The 26943-nt window shown below is 45.2% G+C and overlaps 1 protein-coding gene across 1 annotated transcript in view; it reads right to left on the bottom strand.

Annotated features, from left to right (window-relative positions):
- Positions 1 to 14135, bottom strand: part of LOC141116705 (low affinity immunoglobulin gamma Fc region receptor II-c-like) — a 179514-nt gene extending 165379 nt beyond the window's left edge. The window contains exons 1-2 of the mRNA XM_073609097.1: positions 13819 to 14135; positions 6706 to 6852 (exon numbers count right to left, since the gene is read on the bottom strand). Coding sequence (XP_073465198.1) covers positions 6706 to 6852; positions 13819 to 14135 — 464 coding nt within the window. The remainder of the gene's footprint in view (positions 1 to 6705; positions 6853 to 13818) is intronic.
- Positions 14136 to 26943: the final 12808 nt, after the last annotated feature.

Raw genomic sequence — 26943 nt, 5'->3', positions numbered from 1 at the left:
ATATATAGGCATACCCCTCCCCCTTTTTTACCCTCTCTATCCTTGCGGTATAGGGTATACCCTTGAATGTTTGCCAGCCAATCATGAGAGCTGTTGAACCAGATCTCTGAAATTCCCACAAAATCCAAATCCTCCTTGTACAACAGTATCTCTAGTTCACCCATCTTGTCCGCCAGGCTCCTGGCATTGGTGAACATGCCACATAGTTTAGACCGGTCGCATATTGTCCTCGTATTGGGTGTTTCAAGATTGCAACTAGGACTTGCTACTATACTCACCTTGTGTTTTTGTGCTTTGGTTAACCTACCACTAATGCCCCCAATACTACCCTCTGGAATATCTTCCTCGCTGGCTATCACTGTCTCTGGACCCTCCCCCCCATCGCCTAGTTTAAAAACCCCTCTAACTTTTTGGCCATCTTCATTCCCAGCAGATCTGCACCCTCCTCATTTAGGTGCAGTCCGTCCCTTCTATAGTACCGGTTACCGACTGAGAAGTCGGCCCAGTCTTCCAGGAACCCAAACCCCTCCTTACTACACCAGCTCTTCAGCCACTTGTTTACTTCCCTAATCTCCCTCTGCCTCTCTGGTGTGGCTCGATGTACCGGTAGTATTCCTGAGAACACTACCTTGGAGGTCCTTTTCCTCAATTTAGCTCCTAAGTCCCTAAAATCGTTCTTTAGGACACTCCATCTGCCTCTGACTTTGTCATTGGTGCCAACGTGCACCATGACAGCCGGGTCTTCCCCAGCCCCTCCCAGTAATCTGTCCACAAGATCCGTGATATGCCGAACCCGAGCACCCGGTAGACAACATATTGTTCGGCGCTTCAGGTCTTGGTTACAGATTGCCCTCTCTGTCCTTCTAAGAATTGAGTCCCCTACCACCAGAGTCTGTCTTTCCTTTCCCTTTGCTGCCCCCCCACTCTCACTGGAGGAGTTCTTCCCCTGGCAGCTAGGAGAGTCCCTCATCTCCAGCAGTGCTGGTCCCTGACTGGTTTCACCAATGACACTCAGTGGAGCGTACTTATTGGGATGCTCCAGTCCTGGATCGGCCTCCCTGGCACTTCCCCCTCTACCCCTCCTGACTGTCACCCATCTACTCTTTGCTAGTGCCTGCACCTCTTTGTCTCCACCCGCCTCTGTGCTGGCCCCTGCCGGCACCTGCCGTGTACGTTCCTGGCTCACCTTTAGTATAGAGGGACTTCTCAGTGCTGACAGTTGCTTCCCCAGATTCAGAACCTGGGCTTCCAGGGAAACAATGTGCTTACATTTTGCACAGCAGTATTCGCCCTCGATCGGTTGATCAAGGAACGCATACATGCGGCAAGATGTACAAAGAGTCGCCTCTCCACACCCGCCGGGCATCGTACCTATTAAATTTAGTGAGGATTTGGGGATTTTACCCTGTCCAAATTACCCAACAGCTAGCTTCCTGGCACTAATACTCAAGACAATACACAGGTACACGACAATACACAGGTACACAATACACAAGTACTAACGATCCACACACACTACTCAGACAACACTCAGATACTCACACTACACAGGTACTATGACCCCTGTTATAACCTCCTGTTTTAAACTCTTGTTTTTAACTCCTACTTAATCCAGCTCCACTTACACCAAGCTCCACAGCTTCAAACTGAGCACGCTCAGACTGAGTCCTACAACAAGTTAAATAGGCACCTGTGAGCAATTAACCACACCCCTTAATTGATAGACTGATGAAACCAAGAAAAAAAAAAAAAAAAAGCTATTTAAAAAGTGACAGCAAAGGGCAAATTAAAAACTAAAAGGAAAAGTCCCCAAAATGCAACACAGCAAACACCAACAGACAGCAAACACCAACAGACAGCAAACAGCAAGCAGACACCAAGACTTGTATACTCTAACTCTTGTTTTTAACTCCCACTTAATCCAGCTCCACTTACACCAAGCTCCACAGCTTCAAACTGAGCACGCTCAGACTGAGTCCTACAACAAGTTAAATAGGCACCTGTGAGCAATTAACCACACCCCTTAATTGATAGACTGATGAAACCAAGAAAAAAAAAAAAAGCTATTTAAAAAGTGACAGCAAAAGGCAAATTAAAAACTAAAAGGAAAAGTCCCCAAAATGCAACCCAGCAAACACCAACAGACAGCAAACACCAACAGACAGCAAACACACACCAACAGACAGCAACACACACCAACAGACAGCAACACACACCAACAGACAGCAAACACCAACAGACAGCAAACACCAACAGACAGCAAACAGCAAACAGACACCAAGACTTGTATACTCTAACTCTTGTTTTTAACTCCCACTTAATCCAGCTCCACTTACACCAAGCTCCACAGCTTCAAACTGAGCACGCTCAGACTGAGTCCTACAACAAGTTAAATAGGCACCTGTGAGCAATTAACCACACCCCTTAATTGATAGACTGATGAAACCAAGAAAAAAAAAAAAAAAAAAAAGCTATTTAAAAAGTGACAGCAAAAGGCAAATTAAAAACTAAAAGGAAAAGTCCCCAAAATGCAACCCAGCAAACACCAACAGACAGCAAACACCAACAGACAGCAAACAGCAAACAGACACCAAGACTTGTATACTCTAACACTTGTTTTTAACTCCCACTTAATCCAGCTCCACTTACACCAAGCTCCACAGCTTCAAACTGAGCACGCTCAGACTGAGTCCTACAACAAGTTAAATAGGCACCTGTGAGCAATAAACCACACCCCTTAAATGATAGACTGATGAAACCAAGAAAAAAAAAAAAAAAAGCTATTTAAAAAGTGACAGCAAAAGGCAAATTAAAAACTAAAAGGAAAAGTCCCCTGGGGGCGTGGCCTGGAGCGGCATGAAGTAGGACGCAGATAGACAGAGCTCCGCCGGCCATTGATCCTTAAACAAACTCCTGAGACCGCTAAACAGCTCACTTCAGCCCACAATACACCACCACCGAACCGGTAACCTACCAGGGTCATGTCGCCCACAAAGAAGGCGGCTATAGCGGCCGCAAAGCTGGAACAATACCGCCGGCAGGGCACGGACCCCCCGGCCAAGATGGCACCGCCACGCTGGAAGACGAGCCTCCCACCGGGACAGACACAGCAAGGGTGCTGGAGGCGATTTCATCATGCCAGGAAGCAATCACAGTATGCCAGACATCCCTCACAGCGCGACATTGAGAATCGTCTCAGAAGATGCAACCTCAGATTTGTGGGTCTCCCTGAGGGGGCAGAGGGGAAAGACCCCCCCATGTTCCTGGAAAACCTACTCTGCGATACGTATGGGAGAGAATTTTTCTCCCCAACATTTGTGGTAGAGCGCGCACACCGCCTGTCAGGCAGACTACCACCACCTGGAGCCCCCCCGCGCACGTTCATCGCAAAATTCCTGAACTACAGGGACAGAGACGCCATACTCCGTCTCAGCAGAGTGAAGGGTAACATCCCCCTAGGAAACAAAATGATTGCTGTCTATCCGGATTTCTCCGCGGAGGTACAGCGGAGGCGACGCACATTCACGGAAGTTAAAAGGCGCCTTCGCGTAAAGAACATCAAGTACGCCATGCTCTTCCCGGCCCGCCTCCGTGTGGAGGGAGAAGATAGAGCATACTTCTTTGAGGATCCAGAAGCCGCTATCACCTGGTTGGAGCAGCGGGAAGCCCGCAGATAAGTACTCGTTTTCCTTATACTCTTTTCTGCTCCTAAGTCAATATAGGACTCCTCAGGGACTTCCACTATACTACACCCTGACTCTCCACACGGACTATCTCCAAAACCGTAACCCTACACATAACTACAGGATGAACAGCTCGCCTTCCCCCTTCCCCCTTCTCATGTTTAGTATCCTGTTGTGATGGAAGGCTGCACTCCAACTCCACTTAGACTGGGCCTGTCGCAATAGACGGGCTCTAACGAGTAACACAGTTCTACATCTCTCCTGGAGAACCCGGCGGGCTGCAAACCGTGAGAACTTCACCCTGCTACAATCGGCACAATCCCACCAAAGGGTTTTCTGCAGTCCCTTACCACAGAGACACATTGCAGTTATAGGCCTCTATCTTGTAACGAAAGGTCCACATATGCAACCGACGGAGCTAACCAATGTCTAAAGGTGCTCGACAAGAGCGGTGAGCAGAGTCCTGAAATGTGCAACGGTACGCAGCGTATTCTCGCCCCACGTACCACAGTTCACCACCTGAAACGGAGAGCACAGTTTCTGGCTGCACTGTACAGGTTGCTTAAGATCCCAGAGTTTACTAACATTCCCAACACAGTGACTGCCACCCAAACACCGTCAAGAACTTACCTTTTCTCCACAGGTTGGACAAAGTTTATGCCCAGTTGGCAGTTCGGGATTGAAGCTCGCACCAGGTTCGGAAGGTGCAGAGCGGGGTGGGGGGATGGGGAAATAAGAAATATACAAGTTTTATTGTCTTATCTAATGTTTACAGCAGGTAACTGTTACCAAAATAACCTTATAGTGTCATTGATAATGGTCATGCTGCAAGATTTATGTGCTGGGGCGTTTGGGGGGGAGGGGGGGGAGACCTGAGTTCCGGAGCTCAATACCTCACATTCGCATTTAAATGGCTAGTTTGAAATTTATCACGTGGAATATTCGCGGACTTAGAGAACCTATAAAGAGGTCGGCGGTGTTTTCACTCCTCAAGAAACAAAGAGCTGATGTGGTGGCTCTGGTGGAAACACACGCTGAGGGTATTGCACATAGAGTACTTAAGAGACCATGGATTGACTGGGCATTCCATTCGACGCACACTACAGTCTCAAGGGGAGTTTCACTCCTAATTGCTAAAAATACCCACTTTGAGCTCCAGGACTCAGTGATCGACCCATCGGGTAGATATGTTCTTTTAAAAGCTAAAATCTATGGAGACCCGATTCTCCTCATGGCATTCTATGTTCCACCACCGTTCAGCGTGACTGCTATAACTGCTGGGTTCGATTTTATGACTCTGCACCCTAGCATTCCGGCTGTATGGCTAGGTGATTTTAACAATGTGCTAGATCCAGCCCTAGACAGACTTAGCATGTTAAACACAGAACCGGGGATATCCCACCCTACAAGATTCGCCAGACTCCTATCAGACTTCGGCCTGGTGGATACGTGGAGAGCTAGGAATCCTGCAGATAAGCGGTTCTCCTGCTTCTCCACGTCGCACCGTGCTATGTCCCGCATAGACCTAATATTGGTATCCAAGGTGCTCCTCCCCAGGCTGGCGGACACAGGCTTCTCCCCTAGGTCCCTATCTGATCACTGCCCATATTGGGCTACACTTACAGTTCCCCAAAACCGCCCTCCGATGGTGTGGAGGCTGAACCCTTTTTGGCTGACCATACTGCTGGAGGAGGATGACCTTTCAACAGAATGGAGTAACTATTTCCTAATCAACGAAGGCTCTGCTTCAGTTCAGATGGTGTGGGAAGCCTTTAAAAAACACGCTCGCATGATACTAACTAATAGAATCAACAAACTAAAAAAAGAGTCAGAGTTGGCAATATCTAGGGCGGAAATTAGCCTCCGAGACTCGGAAAAAACATTTCTTGAGGCTCCCACCGCAGACAGAGCTGATAATCTCAAACTCTGTACAAGGGTGCTAACTCAACTGCACTACGAAAAATCCAAACGAAAATTATTTTTTCATAGACAGCGGTCGTTCGAGCACGGGGACCGGGCGGGGAAACTCCTAGCATACCTAATACATAGCGAAGACAGACCTCCCGTGGTAATCTCGTTGCGTTCGCCTAATGGAAACATAGAAACAGAACCGCATAGAGTTACAGACATCTTCAGAGAGTTCTTTAGCAAGCTATACACAGCAACAGCCCCGACAGACACCTCCCCAATGGAAACATTCCTGGGAGAGCTGACAATTCCACAGCTCTCCATAGAACAGGTCGAGGAATTAGAGGCCCCACTAACAATAGACGAGATATCAAGAGCCCTGGCGGAACTCCCCGCTTCAAAGTCCCTGGGCTCGGACGGGCTACCGGTGGAATTCTACTCCGCCTACTCAGAAATACTGATCCCTAGACTACTACAGCTGTACGAGGCCATATTTACAGATTCCACACTGCCAGCGTCCATGAGAGAGGCCACTATTGTACTGATTCCCAAGCCAGGGAAAGATCCATTCGTCCCTGAGTCTTACCGCCCCATATCTTTGCTCCAGGTAGACATCAAAATACTTGCAAAAATATTAGCTATCCGTCTCAACAAAGTAGTCCTTTCCTTAATACACAGTGACCAGGCAGGATTTATGCCAGGTAGAAACACATCCTTCAACCTTAGGAGACTGTTTATAAATTTACAGGCTACACACGACAACGTAGGGTCTAGAATAATCGTCGCTTTGGACACAGCCAAGGCATTCGATTCGGTGGAGTGGAGATACCTTTGGAGCTGTCTGGGCAGGTTCGGCTTTGGCCCAAAATTTATAAAATGGGTGCAACTTCTTTACCAATATCCACTGGCGAGGGTACTAGCGAACGGATGGCCATCCGACCAATTCCCGTTATCCAGGGGTACGAGACAGGGGTGCCCCCTGTCGCCCTTGCTGTATGCACTGGTGGCAGAACCCCTGTCCATAGCCATCCGGGCACACCCGGAAATAAAGGGATTCCGCAGGGGGGACGTGACTGAAAAAATTAGTACATATGTAGACGATACCCTACTATACCTTGATGACTCGGAGAACTCCCTACCCACCACACTGGACCTAATAGAACGGTTCGGCACGTTCTCCGGCCTCAGGATAAACTGGGACAAATCCCAGATACTATCCCTCGACAGTTTCCCGCAATCCAAAGACAGAGCGATACTGCCCCTACAGAGAGTAGATACCATTAAATATTTAGACAGATAGAGAAAGATTCTTGCATTTACTGTGCCCTAGATGGTCACGCCCGTCACATGATCCATTAACTGCGATAACGGGAAGAGCCGGAAATGGGGAAGACAGGAATGCTAACCGTAAATCACTACTTTATCACTATACCAAAATCTGGAATCTAGCCATGAATAGACTTCAACTCCCAGTAATAAATGAATTCACTCCCCTGTGGCACAACACAAATCTCCCCGAATTCAAATTGATACCAGACAGCGAGCTGTGGAGTTCTAGAGGGATCATTTATATACTACACATCATTCATAATGGCAGGTTAAAAACCTTTGATAGATTGAAAATGGAGTATACACTACCAAACCAAATGTTTTTCAGGTACCTGCAACTGTGCCACTCCTTTTACTCACAGTTCCCCCCGGGTGAACTCAACTTGGTAAATAACCCACTAATGGAAGCACTGAAATGCCCAGACCCGAAAAAACTGATTTCCTAATTCTATCTAATGTTAACGCTACCGCAGGCCACTACATCGGCCTATGCCCTTAAATCAAGGTGGGAGGGGGAGGTGGGCACACTGGCAGATGATGAGTGGAGCGACGCCCTCGACGCATGCAAATTAGTGTCCCCTAAACTATCAGACCGATTAACTAAATTATTCCTGATTCACAGAGCATATCTCACGCCACTCAGGTTATCAAAATATAAGAGTAATCAATCAACAATGTGCCCAATGTGCAACCAGGCTACCGGCACCTTTTTCCACCTATTGTGGCAGTGCCCCCAGATCCAGGCGCTCTGGACACAGATAGTGCGCTTCCTCCACGACACAATGGGCTCCCCTGTAACACTACAGCCTAAGCTCTGCCTTCTAGGAATTCTATCAGATCCTGAGATAAATAAATTCCAAAAGGTATTTGTACACGAAACACTTTTTTCTGCACGAAAAGTCATTGCTAGAGTCTGGATGAGGCCTAATCCCCCAGAGTTTTCACACTGGATGGCGGAAGTCAACAATACATTACCATACAAAAAACTAATCTATATACATAGAGGTTGCCCTCATAAATATGAACAAATATGGGATAAATGGACTCAGTCGTCTGATACTTGCACTTGAAAACAAATCAGGTAGCGGGGCGCCTCGGGGATCAGCCCCCCCCCAGGCCACACGTGCCAAGCCACTGCAGCGAGAACCAGCTAAGCTAGTAAGACATGACCAATTAGCAACACATATATATTATGGGGGGAAAAAAAAAGAGGAATAAGACACGGGATATAATATTGTACACAAATTTTATTTGTACATCTTGGAAAAATGTATTGTTATTCTTTTTTCTGGTGTTTATTATGTACACTGTACTCCTTTTATCCACTGCTCAATAAACTTACATTTAATAAAAAAAAAAAAAAAAAAAAAAGGAAAAGTCCCCAAAATGCAACCCAGCAAACACCAACAGACAGCAAACACCAACAGACAGCAAACACCAACAGACAGCAAACAGCAAACAGACACCAAGACTTGTATACTCTAATGCCGCGTACACACGGTCGGACTTTTCGTCTACAAAAGTCCGACAGCCTGTCCGACAGACTTCCGGCGGACTTCCGGCGGACTTTCGGCGGACTTGCAGCAGACTTTCTAACGAACGGACTTGCCTACACACGACCACACAAAAGTCCGACGGATTCGTACGTGATGACGTACACCGGACTAAAATAAGGAAGTTCATAGCCAGTAGCCAATAGCTGCCCTAGCATGGGTTTTTGTCCGTCGGACTAGCACACAGACGAGCGGATTTCGGGGTCCGTCGTAGTTACGACGTAAAGATTTGAAGCATGTTTCAAATCTAAAGTCCGTCGGATTTGAGGCTGAAAAAGTCTGCTGAAAGTCCGGAGAAGCCCACACACGATCGGATTACCAGCCAGCTTTAGTCCGTCGGCGTCCGTTGGACTTTTGTAGATGAAAAGTCCGACCGTGTGTACGCGGCATAACACTTGTTTTTAACTCCCACTTAATCCAGCTCCACTTACACCAAGCTCCACAGCTTCAAACTGAGCACGGGGGGGTTAGAGTAGAGAGAAGAGATGCGATGGAACATTTGAGGTCCTAAGCCAAAATGTCGTAAGGTCATTTTAAGATATTCCCAGTCCACCCCATCAAAAGCCTTCTCCGCATCAGTGGAAAGGAGTAGGGTGGGCGCATCTCTGAACATACTGGATTAGGGAGATTACGCGGAGGGAATTATCTTTTGCTTCTCTATTGGGTATGAAACCAGACTGGTCTGCCAAAATCCATCTAGGTAATAGGGGGAGCAGGCGATTCGCCATTACTTTTGCAAATAATTTAATGTCAACATTTATTAATGATATGGGTCTAAAACTATTACATAGGGTGGGGTCCTTATAAGGTTTAGGGATGACAGTGATATGAGTTGAGAGGATTCTGGGCGTAGACATGAAGACTGAGAGACAGAATTTGCATAAGCGGTAAGGCGGGGGAGCAAAATATCGCTGAATGTTTTATAATATAATACAGTGAACCCGTCAGGTCCAGGAGCTTTACCGGATGGGGAAGATTTCAATGCTGCTTGAAATGCCTCAACCGAGAAATCCTCCTCCATTTCTTTAAGAACCGATATGGGCAATTTAGGAAGATTTGCTTCTTTCAAGTAGGAGAGCATGCGAGTTCGTCTCTCTTTTTGAGGTAGAGAGAATAAATCATTTTTAACATTATAAAGGTCAGCATAGTACCCTCTAAAGGCCTTAGCAATGTCTGGAGTTGCATGGGCCAGCTCTCCCGTTGAAAGTTTGATTTTGGGGATAAATGACTGCGATTGTTTGATCTTCAATGATCTAGCTACTAATTTACTCGGTTTGTTCCCCCACTCATAAAATTTCTGTGAGAGGCGTTGAAATCTTCTCCTGGTGTCTAAATTGAGAAGAGACCCCAATTCCTCTCGTTTAAGCGTGAGGGATTGGAGGTGTTTAATATGCAGAGATAGTTTATGCTGTTTTTCAAGAACCGCTATCTGTTGTAGAACCTCGTCAATTTGTTGCCTATGTTCCCTTTTTTTCCACCCAAACCTAGCTCAATGAGGTGGCCCCTAATAGTAGCCTTATGAGCTTCCCAAACAATGGAGGGAGAAGTGTCAGAGGATTTGTCTTCCTTGAAGTATTGCGATAAATGAGATGCTAACATGGAAATCTCAGCTTCATTAGAAAGAAGGGAGTCATTAAGTTTCCAGTTGTTAGTATGTCTTGGCAGGGAAGACATAGTCAACGTCATTGACACAGGTGCATGGTCTGAAACAGATGTGGTGCCTATGTGAGTAGAGTGTAAGAAGGGGAGGTGAAAATGATCTAAAAACATATTATCTATTCTGGAGTAAGATTGGTGTGTTGTGGAAAAATGTGAAAAATCCTTTTCTTTGGGATGTAGGAGGCGCCAGACATCCATCAATTGAAGGTCTAGAAGCCTTTTTTTAACAAATTTCAGTCGTTTGAAAGAGATATTGGAGCGGCCTTGGGACGTATCAAGTGTTGGGTCTAATGGCATGTTTATATCCCCCGCTAGGATAGTAAGTCCTTTAGCGAAGTGTGACAGTTTAGTTAGAATTTGTGAGAGAAAGGCAAGCTGATTATGGTTTGGACAATATACATTTGCGAGAGTGCATTGAGTGTTACCTATGAAACCCCTAAGGAAAAGAAAGCGTCCATGATCATCTGCTAGCATATTGGATAGCCTAAAGGACACATCCTTGTAAAAACCAATGGCCACTCCTTTAGCTTTATTAGTGTCCGATAGACTATAATACCACTGAGAGAAGTGGGGTGATGTCAATTGAACAGGTGTTGTGTGAGTTAGATGTGTTTCCTGAAAAAAGGCAATGGGACAAGCGGCTTGTTTAAGTACACAAGTAATTTGATGTCGTTTGGCCACGACATTAAGGCCTCTGACATTGTAAGGTATAACTTTTATCGTAGCCATTTGTTAAAATAAAGTGTGGTCTCTCAGCTTATCCTGCCATGCATGCCAGCAGGGAGGGGGTAATAAGGGGGTAAAAGCAAAAGAGATAGTTTGAAGAGAGAAAGAAAGAATGGAGTAAGAAGATAAACATGTATAAAAATTACATACGTGCATTGAAGAACTTGTGGGAAACATGTGAATAACACGCAGAAATCTGCAGTGGTCCCGTTGGGGAAAGAGAGAGCGAGAGGCCAGCCCAATCCCAGAGCAGGGATTGAATAGGACAACTGTAAGGCCGCTCGCGTTCGCCAACCCCAGAAGGAGAGGGGGGGATGGGGTTACGCTATAGGGAAGGGATAGTGAGGGAGGTGCGCCCCCACAGCGCATGGCCTATAAACAAAAATTAGCATAACTATAAGTAAATAACTAGTTCCAGTCAGAAATATGAAAAATAACAATGTAAGACCAGGATCATATTGAACTTTATGTATCCTACCAGGTAACACAGATGTTAATTGCATTGGAACATGAACTAACCTATAAAAGAAAACAGGAAAAAGAGAACACTGGTCAGTTCAACTGTAAGTCAGCTTAGGCCATGTATGGCCAGACAAACATTAGGAAAAAAAACAAAAAAACTGTGGCCAAAACCTGACTCTGTAAAAGACAAGAGAAAAAAAAACAAACAAAAAAAAAAATTTACCCTGTAGGAGAAAAATAGTCTACATTGATGAAATTAGTATGGACAAAACAAAAATATACAGTTCATCCATGTTTTTGTGCAGAGCCTGGGAGATAAGTGTGTCTCTTCTTTGATGGGGTTTTTCTCCAAAGTGGTTCCATTGGACATGAAAAATTGGGGATTGGGTCCTGCCAGCCTGGGAGCTCTATGGACGAGAGATGAAGATCCTGCAGGAAAGTTGGGAGTTCCTCAGGAAATCTTAGTGTATGGGAACGACCATTTTTTGTGGCAATCAGGCAGGCTGGAAAGCCCCATCTGTAGGTGATCCCGTCAGAGCATAGGTGTTCAAGGAGCGGCTTTAGGGATCTACGACGATCCAAAGTATCCTTGGAAAGGTCCGGATACAAGGTTAGGACCGCCCCATCAAAGTCAATGTTAGGTAGGTTTCGCATCTTCATCATAATAGCATTTTTGTCTTCAAAGTAGTGTAAGCGACAGATAACATCTCTGGGCAGGTCTGAGTTGGTGTTACGTGGTCTTAGGGCACAGTGCACACGGTCGAAGTGCAATGGATCAGTGGCAGATCTACCCAGGATGGTGTTAAAAATGCCTCTGATAGATGGTTCAAGATCACTATCTCCAGTTGCTTCCGGTAGACCTCTGACACGAATATTATTCCTGCGATTCCGGTTCTCTAGGTCTTCGAGCTTATATAAAGAGGCCCTATGGGCGAATGCCAACTGGGTGACAGTGTCCTGCAATTCTTTAATGGCTAAGGCCTGTGCATCCTGCCGTTGTTCCGTTTCTTCCACTCTGACCAAGATATGTGACATATCAGATCTCACAGCAGTTATTTCTTTTTTAATGGATTTCTCCAAACTGTGAAACATACCTGCAAGTTCTTTTTTTTTTTTTTTTTTTTTGAGGCCGCCCATGAGTGTAGTCATTTCGGAGCCAGCGGGAGATCCAGTGTCGTCCATAAGATCGGAGCAATAGGAGGAGGCCGGAGAGCTCTCCCTCACCGAAGCAGCGTGGGATGATGGAGAAGCACTTGTTCTCGAGGTTCGGACTTGGTCGTCACGTGCGTTGGCTAAGTATTGTTGAATGGAACCCGTTGAGACTGGAATGGACAGAGACCTCTTGCCAGGACGTTTACCTGGGGCAGCCCGAAATTTAGGTGTCCTGGCAGGCATACCTGGAACTATACGGCCGTTAGCTGTAAGGGGCACCTCTTACTCACATCTGTTCAGTGCCAAACATACATCAAAATATTGTGAACATGCAGAGAGATTTTATTTTCAAAATATTTTTATTGAATTTTCAAGAAAAAGCATACAAATCATCAGCGTTAAATGAGGGAGTATAAAGCAGAAAAAATTCGAACCTCCTTGGGGTTACAAGTCAAACTTACGACAGTAGATATAAGTATGTCTCTGGTCTGTGACCGTACATTAATATCTTCATAGACCAAAATTCGTTCACTAAAACCATAGAACCCTGAGACTTGTAATGGTTGGGAGAAGGGGAGGGAGGAGAGATCGTCTGCACCCCAAATGGGAACACACTGTGCCTGAACGGAGCACTCCAACTCCCCCTTAGCTCCCCCTTAGTTAATACTAAAGATCTCTTGGCATCGAACAAGCAAGACCCCCAGGGGTCCCTACTACGGTTTGAACTAAAACAGACAAAACATCATCTTGTTAAATCATCCTAACAATTAACAAAAGAAAGGAAAAGAAAAAAAGTAGAAATGAGAGGGGGGAGAGAGAGAGAGAGGAGAGAGTAGTCGAAAGCCAATCCACGGGAGGAGTCCCACCAGACCCCGAGACAGTATACGCATCAGGGTTGAACCCCTGGAATCAAGGAAATGCCCATGAAAACAGCCCAGGGTTCCCAAATAGCTTCAAATTTCTCTTTGGTGTTGTTCAGGGTACTGGCAAGCTTCTCTTGGGCCATGATTCAAGAAATTTTGCGGATAGCCGCTTTGAAGGACACCTTGGGTTGTTTCCATGCCTTGGCAATAGATAGCTTAGCTCCCAGCAAAATGAAGTGTATCAATTTACGGGCCAGTTTGGGAGTCTTAGGTAAATGATCGTTTAATAGTGCTAAAGCGGGGGTCCTCGGGATCTGAACTCCAGTAACTTTCTTAATCATGTGAAAAATCCTGCTCCAGAAAGGCCTCAGTCGTGGACATTCCCAAAAGATATGGGCCAAGGAGCCCCTGAGTAGACAACCCCTAAAACACCTGGGGTCCGTGGAGGGGAACATTTTGGCCAGTCTCTCCGGTGGAAGGTACCATCTTGTGATGACCTTTACACTGGACTCAACCAGTGAGATGTTCAAAATGCTCTTGTATGCCCTACTAAAAGTGACCCTCCACTTCTCTAGGTCCCACTCCAAGGACAAGTCTGACTCCCAAGCTGACATGTATGGGGTCTTGGTGGTTTGATTAGAGAGTGACTGGTAGATAATGGAGATTCCTCCCCTCTGCTCTGTAGACTGACCGCACCATATTTCATATGGGGTGAATGCGTGGTTTGAAGGTTTGTCTTTTCCCATATGAGTGAGGAAGTGTCTGATCTGCTGGAAACGAAAGTTCTCGGAGCTAGGCATCTCCAGTTGACTCACACAGAAGGCCCTGGTGATTGGCCCCATTGATGTGAAGTAGTGTCCAATCCGGTACATCCCCTTGTTCAACCACCATCGGAATGCTTTAATGTCAGTTCCCGGGGGAAAGTCAGGGTTATTGAAGATGTGAGCTAGGGGGTGTCTGTAGGAAGTTATGGTTTGAAGGTTTCTCAGAGAATCCCATAATTGAAAGGATTGCGAGAGAATAGGGGATAATATGGGGGGACGTTTTTTGGGGGGGACCCACAAAAGAAAGTCGATAGTGAAAGAAGGAACTGCCTGTCTCTCAGTCTGTATCCAATCCGGTTTCTCAGCCTTCGCATATACCGTCGAGATCTGGGCTAGCCTGGCTGATTGGTAATACCAAAAAAGCTGCGGGAGGCCTAATCCCCCTTGTGGTCTGTTTAAGTATAATGTGCTCTGTTGAAGTCTGTACCCCTTCCCTCCCCAAATAAATTTTATTATTTTCCTTTGGAACGATTTCAAGTGTTCTTTAATGATGTTTATTGGAATGGCTCTAAAAAGGTAGAGGATTCTGGGGAGCAAAGTCATCTTGACTGCGTGAATTCTCCCTAACCAGGATAAACCCCCTTTAGCCCATTTGGATAAGTTTGCCTCCAGTTTGCGGTATGTGTGAGGGAAGTTGGTTGCATATAGGAGTTCTGTTTTAGCTGTGAGCCTTATCCCCAAATAATCAATGTATGAGTCACTCCATTTGAATTCAAAGGCACTCTGCAGGGATGCCAAAATAGATGGGTTAAGGGAGATGTTTAAGGCTGAGGATTTGGCATAATTGACCTTTAGCCCAGAAACCATCGAGAACTCTTTCAGGAGTTTGCAAAGGTTTGGAAGGGAGGTGGTTGGGGACGTGATAAAAAGGAGCATATCGTCCGCAAACAACCCACATTTGTGGACCTGGTCACCACATGTAACCCCCTGAATGTTGGGATCTGCTCTTATTGCTATTGCTAACGTTTCGATCGCAATAGCAAAAATTAGGGGGGAGAGTGGGCATCCCTGCCTAGTACCTCTTGCAATGGATAGGGGTTTAGAGTATTGACCTTGTAATCGAATCACCGCTTGAGGTGAGGAGTATAGCGATTTTAGGGTCCCTAAAAAGTTGGGTCCAAAGCCCCACTTCTCCAATATGGAGAAAAGATAAGGCCATTCGATCGAGTCAAAAGCTTTGTGGAGATCCAGCGAGAGGATCATGCCTTCTTGTTTCGGCCCCCCTTCCCAGTTAGATTGTAGAATGGATACGATATCTATTGCTCTCCTGATTTGGCCGGGTCCTTGCCTACCGGGTATAAAACCCACCTGATCCTTGTGTACATAGAGATTGATGAAAGAGGAAAGGCGGTTGGCTAAAATTTTAGTAAGAATTTTGAGGTCATTGTTAATTAAAGATATGGGCCTGTAGTTCTCAACTTCCTCATGGTTTTTGTTGGGTTTGGGGATCACTGAGATAAATGCTGTGTTTAGTTGAGTTTTCAGGGGGGATCCTGATTTTTTAGAATTAAAGAACTTCGCCAGGTACGGGGCTAGGATAGCGCAATATTCCTTATAGTAGGGGACTGAGAGGCTGTCTGGCCCAGGGGCAGAGCCGGATTTAAGACCTTTAATTACCTCCCTAATTTCAGCTTCCATGATGGGAGCTTCCATTAAGTCTTTACATTCTCTGGAGAGTGAGGGAAGTTGTAGATTCAATAGGAACTTAGAAACTAAGGGGCCTTTCTCCGATTGGGGTGGGTTGTAGAGATTAGCATAAAAATCGTGGAAAGCAGACATAATACTGATCGGATTTGCTGTTGGAGGTTGACCTGCTATCCTCAATTTGGGGAAGGAGAGAGAGCGAAATTTAGGTGAGAGTTTAGATGCCAGCATTGAGCCGAATCTATCCTTGTGGCAGTAAAATTTGGCTCCACACCATCTAAGATTTTTCTCTGCTTTAGCCGTTAAAGCTAGATTCAGTTCAAGTCTGGTGGCGTCAAGTTTGCTTAAAAGGGTCCTGGACGGGTGTTTTTTGTGTTCCGCTTTAAGTTGGAGGAAGGATTTTTCGAGTCTTTGAATGTCGATCAATCACTCCTTCTTAAATTTGGTCGCTAACCTAATTATAACTCCTCGAATAGTTGCCTTGTGGGCTGCCCACAGGGTTTCGGGGGATATGTTCTCTACATCATTTAAGAGGAAATATTCTTTGATAGATTTAGCTATTTCCTGGACCAGACTAGGGTCAGTTAAAAGGGATTAGTTTAGTCGCCAAAAGAAACCTCCTCGCCCAGACAGAACATTTCTCAAGGTAAGGAGAACCAATGAATGATCCGACCATGCAGTGTCTAGTATTGCTGCCTTAGTTGGCAAGGGAATGAGGGCTGTCTGGGTGAAGATGTGATCAATTCTAGCGTAAGACTGGTGGGGAGCGGAAAAGTGCGTGTAGTCCCTTTTGTTGGGGTTCATTTCCCTCCATGCGTCTACCAGGCCCTGTGAGTGGACCATTTTGGCGATCCTAGTGCTAAGTTTTGTGGGGCGTGTGAGTTGGTCTTTAGGGGGCTTAGTTTTGTCTAGACCCTGATCGAACGCAACATTTGAGTCCCCTCCCAGGATAACTTTGCCTTCCAGGAGCGGTTCCAAAGTTGAGAACAGGTCCTGGAAGAATGACGCTTGGCCCTTGTTTGGGGCGTAGTAGGAGACGAAAGAATATAAAACGCCTTCCAGGGTACCCTTCACCAAAATGAATCTGCCCTCTGGATCCCTAAATTCAGAGAGATGTGAAAATTTGCAATTTTTAGAGAAGAGAATAGCTACCCCCTTCGTCTTATTGGGGGCATTCGCTAAATAAAATGTTGCAAAGTGTGCATGTAGGAACTTGGGGGTGTACCGGATGTGGAAGTGCATCTCCTGCAGAAGTACCACATCAATTCTCAGGGATTTATAATGATCCAGTGCTAGTCTCCTTTTCCTGAGAGAGTTTAGGCCCTGGACGTTATGTGAACCTATCTTGAGGTCATTACCCTTGACATTCAGGTCAGCCATAGGAGCAGAGGGGATAGAAGCTAGAGATCAAGCAGTCACTTACCCTTGGGAGTCTTCTCATACTGGATTTAGGCCAGGTTGTGCAGAGTAGTCCCAGGACCGACTCTGGGACGTGGGGGGAAACCCCCCCCCCGGGATGGCTAGAGGAAAGAAAAAGGATGAGATGGGGAAGGAAAAGAAAAGAGACTTACTGACAAATAAAGACACAAACACAGACATGGGTACCAAGAAAGTACCCTTGGGGTTATGCGAATCAAATTCCGCTATAGCCCCAATGAACCACTTCAGACCGCCCTGAGGGGGGGTCTGAAGTTCCGACACCAAAGGACATCATAGGTTCTTTGGAATCGAGTGGAGGCACAAGGGTTCCACCCCAGACCCTTGTTATGTCAAATTTGAGCCATAAAATATACACACAATAATGGTAAACAAAATTACTGTAGTGTCAGCCCTAATTACGGGGCTCTAAACGCCTGAAACAACATGCAACCCAGGCAGGAACATACAATCAAGAACCTGAGAATCCCACCCCCTTCACATCCTCAAAAGTCTCCCCGTTCCCCTATCTGACTATGTGAGGGAAAATTCCTGGGGGGTCCCCGGATAATGAGGGAGGCCGTAATGGCCTAGCGAACAGGACCTCCCTCTGAAAGTGGGGAAGATATATGGGTATCTCAGACAAACCGAGACTCCTAACTGAACTAAGAAATGACCCAACCTAATTAACACTGGAATTCTAGTCCTGTATTCTGAGCTTTATTTTAGAGGAACCGTGGTCTTCATGGAGGAGCGTATTCTCTGTAGGAGTCTTCTTCCTCTGAGAAGGTTGCCAGCTAAGTTAGCTGGTTCTTGAAGGAAGCAAGTTGAAGCAGAGGGTGGTAAGTGTTTGTTTCAGACCTCCTGTATTGAAAAAATTTTGCTAATGTGGAAAATGGGGTGTAAAACAGTAAAACTCGATGAGAATCTAGATGTGGGGCTTTCCATGTCCATAAGACGTGAGAGGGTTTGGAGCACCTGCTCCATCAACTTGGTGGGAAAACTGGCCCAAAGATATCTCTGCAGAGACTGAAGGGAAATGATGAGTAAGGCGTTCCTTAGGGTGGTTTCCCATCCTTGCTCTTCTTGGAAGGGCCCTTCATCCAGAGTGGAGATACGGGGCTGCCTGGAGGAGGGCGTTTAGTGGAGCCCGAGGAAGAAGACAAAAAGTCCATTGGTGCCTCATGGGAGATTAGCCTGAGGGCGAGAAACAGTCTTTCACCTTCCTGGAGGCTAGCAAAAGAGTGGGTCTTGCCCTGGATGGCAAACTTTACAGCAAAGGGGAAGGTCCAGTGGTATTTGATATCCCGTTGAGAGAGGACCGTGAGGAGGGGTTTTAGTGTCCTGCGTCGTTGAATAGTTGTAGGGGCGAGGTCAGCAAAAATCTGGATCTGGTGACCCTGGTGTTGCAGCTTAGGATTTTGTCGAGATTGACGCATGACCTCTTCCTTTACCGCAAAGAAGTGCGGCTTGACAATTATGTCCCTTGGGGAGCCATCTTGTCTGGGGGGACCAAGAGACCTGTGTGCTCTGTCTAGTTCAAGACGTTGGGGGGGTATGTTAGGAATAAGAGCTGAAATAATGTCCTGAACCGTGGAGGGGATGTCCGAAAAAGTTTCCGGGAGGCCTCTGATCCGAAAGTTATACCTCCTAGACCGGTTTTCGAGCTCGTTGATCCTAGAAAGGGCGACATCTAATTGTTCTTGAATGGTCATGAGGTGAGCTGCGTTTTGGTTGGTTCTAGCGGTTGTGCATTCCACTTTATCCTCAATGGCTTCAATTCTGGCGCCTAAATTGGACAGGTCCGCTTTAATAGTGTTGGTAATCTGTTTTGCAGTATTAGCCAGTCCTTTCTCTAAAAGGGATGAGAATTTAGCAAACATGTCTTCCTGCATTGCTGTGAGGTCAGTTACTGAGAAGCCTGATTGCTGGATGACTGGAGGTGAAAGTTGGGCCTGTGCAGGGAGGGCCTGTGAGTATAGCTCCTGTTGTGTGAGGCTCATTATGTCAGTGGAAGCCTTTGCTGTGGCCTTGCAGGGGTAAATGTGGCGTTTGGGGGGGTCCCTGTGCTGCCTGTGCATAGGTCAGGGTCGGAGGAGAAAGTACTGGCCTGTGCTCCTGTGTCCTGGAGTGAATGCCTGTCTGCTGCAGTGGCCGTCCGTGCTGGCGGCCATCTTGGGACTCCCGTCCGCGCCTGCTGAGGCGAATTGGGGGCCGAGATTGCATCTCGCAGGGGCCCCAGACATCTCCTCCGGTTCTCCGGATGTTCCCCTACTCGGGTGGGGCGTTGTTTCGCCCGTTAGTGGGCTGAGGTGGCTGGTGTACGGCTCGGCGGTCCGGGGTGGAGCGGAGCTCCTGGCTCAAGCAGCCATGTTGGAGCTCTCGCGCATGCGCACTGATGCAGAGAGATTTTAAGGTAGATGGAGTGTTGATAGTAGTTCACTTCAATAGTATAGTAGATTCACTTCAATAGTCACTGAGACAAGCATGGAGAGTCAACTTGGCTAAGGATTGTAGGAACAGGAGCCGTGCAGGCAATGTGTGAGTATGAAAGTCTCAGGAGATTTCTACCGGGCCCAGAGTCGGGGTAGTAGCAATAGGTATATGTGCCAGCAGTATAGGGGGGAGGCAGTAGATGAGAGAGAAGTGTGAGAGTGCTTTGATAAAGCAGACAAAGGAGCAAGCTGATAATGGGAGTACTTGGAGCACCAAGATGGCCGCCGTCCTCCAGAAGCAGGCCGAAGCCGCAGGCTTTCCTGAGGGTGTTAGCCGGTTGGGCGAACTCCGCTCCGTTCAGGCTTAAAATGTCACTAAATGGATCAGCAAACGGTATCCTGGGCAAGTTGTGATGCACAATTACTGCTGGGGGTATCCGGTGCAGGAGAAATAGGCGATTGCCTTGTCACTTACTGTGTCAGGAGGATTAGATGGCAGGCTGCAAGATGGTGGTAGGCCGCGGGAGAACGGAGCTGCTGTTAAGGGATTCCAGATGACTCTTCGCCGCTGTGTAAACAGCGTCTGTCCTCCGGAGGTGCAGGGACTCGTTAGCCGAGGTAGTGTGCTCGGATGGGCCTCAGGATCCCGGGAGTGGAGAGCGGGATATTCCGGACGGCCTGTAGGCCTCAAGATGGCGGCGGGTGTCCTTAGTGGGGGTCTAGCTGTAGGCCCAAAACAAGTTTAATCCGCCAAAACACGGAAAGACCCCGCTTGGAATACAGCAGAGGGGGTCCAGGGGTCGTAGCAGATAAAATTGAGTGTCGGTGTGGCGAATTAAGGGACGGATGGCACTGGATTCTCCCTGTTTGTGCTGAGCTCAGCACAGCATGTCCACCCTTGTTCACGTCCGGACACGCCCCCCCGCAATTAGCAGTTAAAGCGACGCAGTGCCAAATTGTAAAAAGTGCTCTGGTCAGGAAGGGGGTAAATCCTTCTGGGGCTGAAGTGGCTAAAGTGTAGCATGCTGAAGATCTGGTGAAGGAAAATCAATGTATAATATGATTTGTTTCCTTCATAAAATCTTTGTAGTCAGTGCCGGGACCGGTGTCACTGGCTGGTGGAAAGACGTTATCCCTCCGGTGTGGGGCCTGGTGTAGTACTTAGACCTCCGGCCACTTGGGGCTCTATCTCACACATGAAAGCAGATCTCCATGTAAATACTGGACTAAATAGTGAGTGAGAATTGATTGCATGTCATCAGGACTGGGACAAGGGGTGGGCAGGTTGGGTGGCTCCCCAGGGCGCAATGGTTTATTGCGGGAATGTGGACCCCCAGACCCTAACCCTAAGGGAAGGGGGGTGCAGTTTGGCATCTTTGCCCTAGGCACTGGATGGCCTTGTCCCGGCATTGCATGTCATTCCCCACCTGCACCAACAAGCATATGGATTTACCTCATCATTAGTTATGTACATTCACACCTTTATATATTTATACTCTTTTAACTTTTTCATCCCTTCATCTTACATCTTACTGACCAATCATTGTCATGAACTCCTTTTCCAGAGCTCCCAGACTATGAGGAAGATAAGTGATGGGGTCTATATCCAGATAACGCAGATACACGGTGAGCTTGAAGAACTGAATAAGCCTCTAATCTGTACATGTTCTGCCTCTAATATCACTTTATCCAAAATAAATACCTCCTGAGATCCAGTCTGTATAGATAGTTTGACAACTTGCTGACTTGAGAAGATCCAAAGGAACTGCTGGCCCACCATGACAATGCTGAAGAGAGTCCATTGTAGCTTGTTCCAGACTAGAATATACAATGGATGTTTTGGGGAGCATTTGAAAATAAATTTTTAACTAAAAGCTCCCACTTTTTTAAAAGTTCCTTCACTTAGGAACAGTAAAAAAGAAATACAGCACACAGGGAAGAAGGGAGTTCCTAGCTAAGAGCTGAAAAAAGGCTGTGCTTACTACTGTGGTACTTGTGGGCCAATGCCTAGGGTGGCAGGGTAAGATGAGTAGCACCAAGACTCAACATTTACACATAGTGATACAATATTATGTTTCCTTTTTTTATTCCCTTCCCTTATTTACTTTCCTTTAGGTCTTTCTTCCCTTATTCAATTTTCATTAGTATTAGCTTTTTTCCTTTCTAATATTCTTTTTCCCTTAGTTATTCTTCTCTTAATCTCTTTCCCTTATGCCCCGTATACACGATCGGACTTTCTGACATCAAAACCGTGTTTTTGTTCGAATCCTTGACAAGCTTTAACTTGTCTTGCATACACTCGGTCACACAAATGTTTGCCAACATTTACGAACGTAGTGACGTACAAGACGTACGGCGAGCCGATAAAAAGGAAGTTCAATAGTCATGTGATATCTCCATTACGAACGCTAGTTTTACAAGACCAAGCTCTTCCAGCTCGTCCTTGATTCCGAGCATGCGTGTTTGTACTTTGGACTTTTGTCCGACGGACTTGTGTACACACGATTGGAGAGTCCGACAACACACATTTGTTGGCGGTAAATTTGAGAGCATGCTAGCCAAAGTCCGACAACAAATGTCCGATGGAGCATACACACAGTCGGACTTTCCGCCAACAAGCTCACATCCAACATTTCCCATTGGAAAATCCGATCGTGTGTACGTAGCATAAGTCTTTATTCCCTTCCCTTATTCTCTTTGTCTTTATTCCCTTCCTTTATTCTCTTTGTCTTTATTCTCTTCGCTTATTCTCTTTGTCTTTATTCCCTTCCCTTATTTTCTTTCCCTTAGTCATTCTTCCCTTCCCTAATTCTCTTTCCCTTAGTCATTCTTCCCTTCCCTTATTCTCTTTCCCTTAGTATTTCTTCCCTTCCCTTATTCTCTTTCTCTTACTCAATCTTCCCTTCCCTTATTCTATTTCCCTTAGTCATTCTTCCCTTATTCTCTTTTCCTTAGTCATTCTACCATTCCCTTATTCTTTTCCCCTTAGTCATTCTACCCTTCCCATATTCTCCTTTCCTCTCCCTCTTCTAGCTATCTCTAGAGGTCTGTGTCTACCTTCAGTCAGAGAACTGTTGGAGAGAGGGGGTGTGGGGAAGTTGAGAGAAGTCAAAAGACTCTTCACAAGTCCCGTAACACAAAGATTCTCTCTTCTCTCGTTTGATTGGTGGAATCTAAGGCTGAAAATCAGTTGAGAATATAAAGCAGACCCCGTGCTGCCTTCATTAGTAGATTCTAGCATTGTCTCCAGGAATGAGGCCCGAGTTCACCATTTTCATAGGTTTGTGGCAAATTCATGGCATTTGCAAAGATTGTGAATCAGAGGTGAAAAAGTTTGCAGCTTCAACCCCCAAAAATAAGGAACAATAAGAACCAATTATTTAAAAGAATAGATAACTCAGTCCTCTGTCTATAAAAAAGTTGGCTCACAATGGCAGCCATGTTGTCTATTTATAGTGGAGCCCTTAGAGAGAACTGACAATTTTGTGTGAGCAGAGATACTTTTTTAAATTAAATATTATTATTATACTTTTTACCATTGGTACATGACCCCATGGCAGTGCCCAGCTTCCTATACAGGCATAACCCACTTTTAAGTACACAATGGGGTTTATTTACTAAACCTGGAAAGTGCAAAATCAGGCTCACTTCTGCATAGAAACCAATGAGCTTCTGGGTTTTATTACCAAAGCTTAATTGAACAGGCTGAGGTTAGAAGGTCATTGGTTTCTATGCAGAAGTGAGCCTGATTTTGCACTTTCCAGCTTTAGTAAATAAACCGCATTGTGTACTTAAAAGTGGGGTATGCCTGTACCTTCTGTTTAAGAATAGCTTGCTAAAAGGCCTACAAATGGCCAGAATAACAAGATTTGCCTCCCATCCATTGACTTTAATAGTGTTTGAAAAAACAAAGAAAAAACTGCGCTAACCATAAATAATATATGCAAAAAATAAATTAGTGCAAAAAAATAAAAGTTGTGAAAAACATCAATTATAAATATGAATATATGCATATGGCAAAATACATAAGAAAAGATATCCAAAAGATATAAAGTGCATACAAGTCAATAGTGCCAAAACCAAAAATTTGTGAAAAACCACAGTTGGTGATAAATATTAATGTTATGTGGCAAAGTCCATAGACCAGAAAACGAAAAATCTTCTAGGGGAATGGGAAGAGTCCCCTGATAGCTCTTCATAGGGATCAGTGTGGAAAGGTAGGAAATAAAGACACCCCTCGCAGTGATCCTCCACCACCTAAAATGCACGCTTACCAGATAGCAAGCTCAACAGGCCTTTTTTTTTTGTGACTGCTGACAAAAGCAGCAGGATGAATTCTGAAGTGTTTCGGGCAATATTATCTGCTCATATTCAGCAAAATGCTTCAGAACTCATTGGGCGGCGCTTCACAGTGCAGATGGACAATGACCCGAAGCATACTGCGAAAGCAACCAAAGAGTTTAGGGGAAAGAAGTGGAATGTTATGCAATGGCCAAGTCAATCACCTGACCTGAATCCGATTGAGCATGCATTTCACTTGCTGAAGACAAAACTGAAGGGAAAATGCCCCAAGAACAAGCAGGAGCTGAAGACAGTTGCAGTAGAGGCCTGGCAGAGCATCACCAGGGATGAAACCCAACGTCTGGTGATGTCTATGCGTTCCAGACTTCAGGCTGTAATTGACTGCAAAGGATTTGCAACCAAGTATTAAAAAGTGAAAGTTTGATGGATGATTGTTAATCTGTCCTATTACTTTTGGTCCCTTAAAAAGTGGGAGGCACATATACAAACTGTTGCCGTATGTTTTACCTACTTCCACAACAGGTGGTAGAGAAGAAGAGGAAGAACTTTGGGGAATCTGAGGACCTCAATGAAAACATCTAGGTGAACATGAAAAAAGTGTTGGCTGAGTTCAAAGGAACGTCTTTTTTTTAAATAAACTTATATTCACAAAAAACTTGATCTGATTAATCTGAAAAAATATATGTGATTAAACTAATGGGCTTATACACTGAATCCAGTAAGCTGTGGACAAAGTGGAAGTGGTCACTGAGATCACACATTGAGGAGTATAACAGGAAGGAAAAAAAGTGGTTTTCTTAAAACAAAAACTGAGAAAAGACCCAAAACACAAATGACACACTTTACTGATAATGTTGTTTATTCTAAGTTCTTAAAACTAAAGAAGATATGAAGTGGGTTTTATATATATTGGGGTTGATTTACTAAAACTGGAGAGTGCAAAATCTGGTCCTGTGCAATTGTGCATGGGAGCCAATCAGCTTCTAAACTCAGATTGTTCAATGAAACTTTGTGAAAAAACTGGAAGTTGCTCCAGATTTTGAATTTATTAGTTTTAGTAAATCAACCCCATTGTCTTTTTTTTAAATAATGGTCAGGTAAAGTAGAATTATTATACAGTCAGGTCCATAAATATTGGGACATCGACACAATTCTAATCTTTTCGGCTCTATACACCACCACAATGGATTTGAAATTAAATTAACAAGATGTGCTTTAACTGCAGACTTTCAGCTTTAATTTGAGGGCATTTACATCCAAATCAGGTAAACGGTGTAGGAATTACAACAGTTTGTATATGTGCCTCCCACTTTTTAAGGGACCAAAAGTAATAGGACAATTGGCTGCTCAGCTGTTCCATGGCCAGGTGTGTGTTATTCCCTCATTATCCAATTTACAAGGAGCAGATAAAAGGTCCAGAGTTCATTTCAAGTGTTCTATTTGCATTTGGAATCTGTTGCTGTCATCTCTCAATATGAGATCCAAAGAGCTGTCACTCTCAGTAAAGCAAGCCATCATTAGGCTGAAAAAACAAACCCATCAGAGAGATAGGTGTGGCCAAATCAACTGTTTGGAACATCCTTAAAAAGAAAGAACGCACCGGTGAGCTCAGCAACACCAAAAGACCCGGAAGACCACGGAAAACAACTGTGGTGGATGACCGAAGAATTCTTTCCCTGGTGAAGAAAACACCCTTCACAACAGTTGGCCAGATCAAGAACACTCTCCAGGAGGTAGGTGTATGTGTGTCAAAGTCAACAATCAAGAGAAGACTTCACCCGAGTGAATACAGAGGGTTCACCACTAGATGTAAACCATTGGTGAGCCTCAAAAACAGGAAGGCCAGATTAGAGTTTGCCAAACAACATCTAAAAAAGCCTTCACAGTTCTGGAACAACATCCTATGGACAGATGAGACCAAGATCAACTTGTACCAGAGTGATGGGAAGAGAAGAGTATGAAGAAGGAAAGGAACTGCTCATGATCCAAAGCATACCACCTCATCAGTGAAGCATGGTGGTGGTAGTGTCATGGCGTGGGCATGTATGGCTGCCAATGGAACTGGTTCTCTTTTATTTATTGTTGATGTGACTGCTGACAAAAGCAGCAGGATGAATTCTGAAGTGTTTCGGCCAATATTATCTGCTCATATTCAGCAAAATGCTTCAGAACTCATTGGACGGCGCTTCACAGTGCAGATGGACAATGACCCAAAGCATACTGCGAAAGCAACCAAAGAGTTTAGGGGAAAGAAGTGGAATGTTATGCAATGGCCAAGTCAATCACCTTGCTCATAGCTAGCGATAATAAAAAGTGAGATTTCATATATACTATTCATTATTAGTCATGTGACCAGGTAGTCAACCCAAAATACATAGCAGCTGAGATTCAGCTGTGAAGTGTGTGGGTGTTTGTCAATGATTAATGAATACCAGGATTTTAAAGGGTCACGGTGGATGTGGAGTATATATGTATAAGCAACAGAGGAAAATAAAAGAATACTAAATTAAGTTAATATGAATTTTAGATGCGTGAAATTAATTTGAAAAAATGTGTATATATGTGGTCAGAAAAAAGTAAATGAATAAAATAGGATAAGAGCAAAATTTAGCTTAAATAATATGTGAAAAAGGTGATATCTCGATATGTGATGGAGTACATTATCATACACTTCTACATGAGTACTCATCACATATCGAGATATCACCTTTTTCACATATTATTTAATCTAAATTTTGCTCTTATCCTATTTTATTCACCCAGCATATAGCACAGTTCAGTGTTCAGTGTGCATCTGTACCTTTAAGAAGGGGTGGCTCCCCTTCAGTCCATCTGCTCTCACTTATCCATCAGAATGCATGTGCCTCCACTGTGGGGACACTTATAAGTTAGTGTTAGGTACCACAGATACCAGGGTGCCTTGACGAGGCTCTGTGGCTTACGCATGCATTTGCATATGTGTGCAGACTAAACCCCTAATTTTAACG

This window comes from Aquarana catesbeiana, linkage group LG13 (genome assembly GCF_042186555.1).
Source record: "Aquarana catesbeiana isolate 2022-GZ linkage group LG13, ASM4218655v1, whole genome shotgun sequence".
Taxonomy (NCBI): domain Eukaryota; kingdom Metazoa; phylum Chordata; class Amphibia; order Anura; family Ranidae; genus Aquarana; species Aquarana catesbeiana.
Note: the sequence above shows the minus strand (reverse complement) of the source record. Positions and strands in the feature narration are given on the sequence as shown.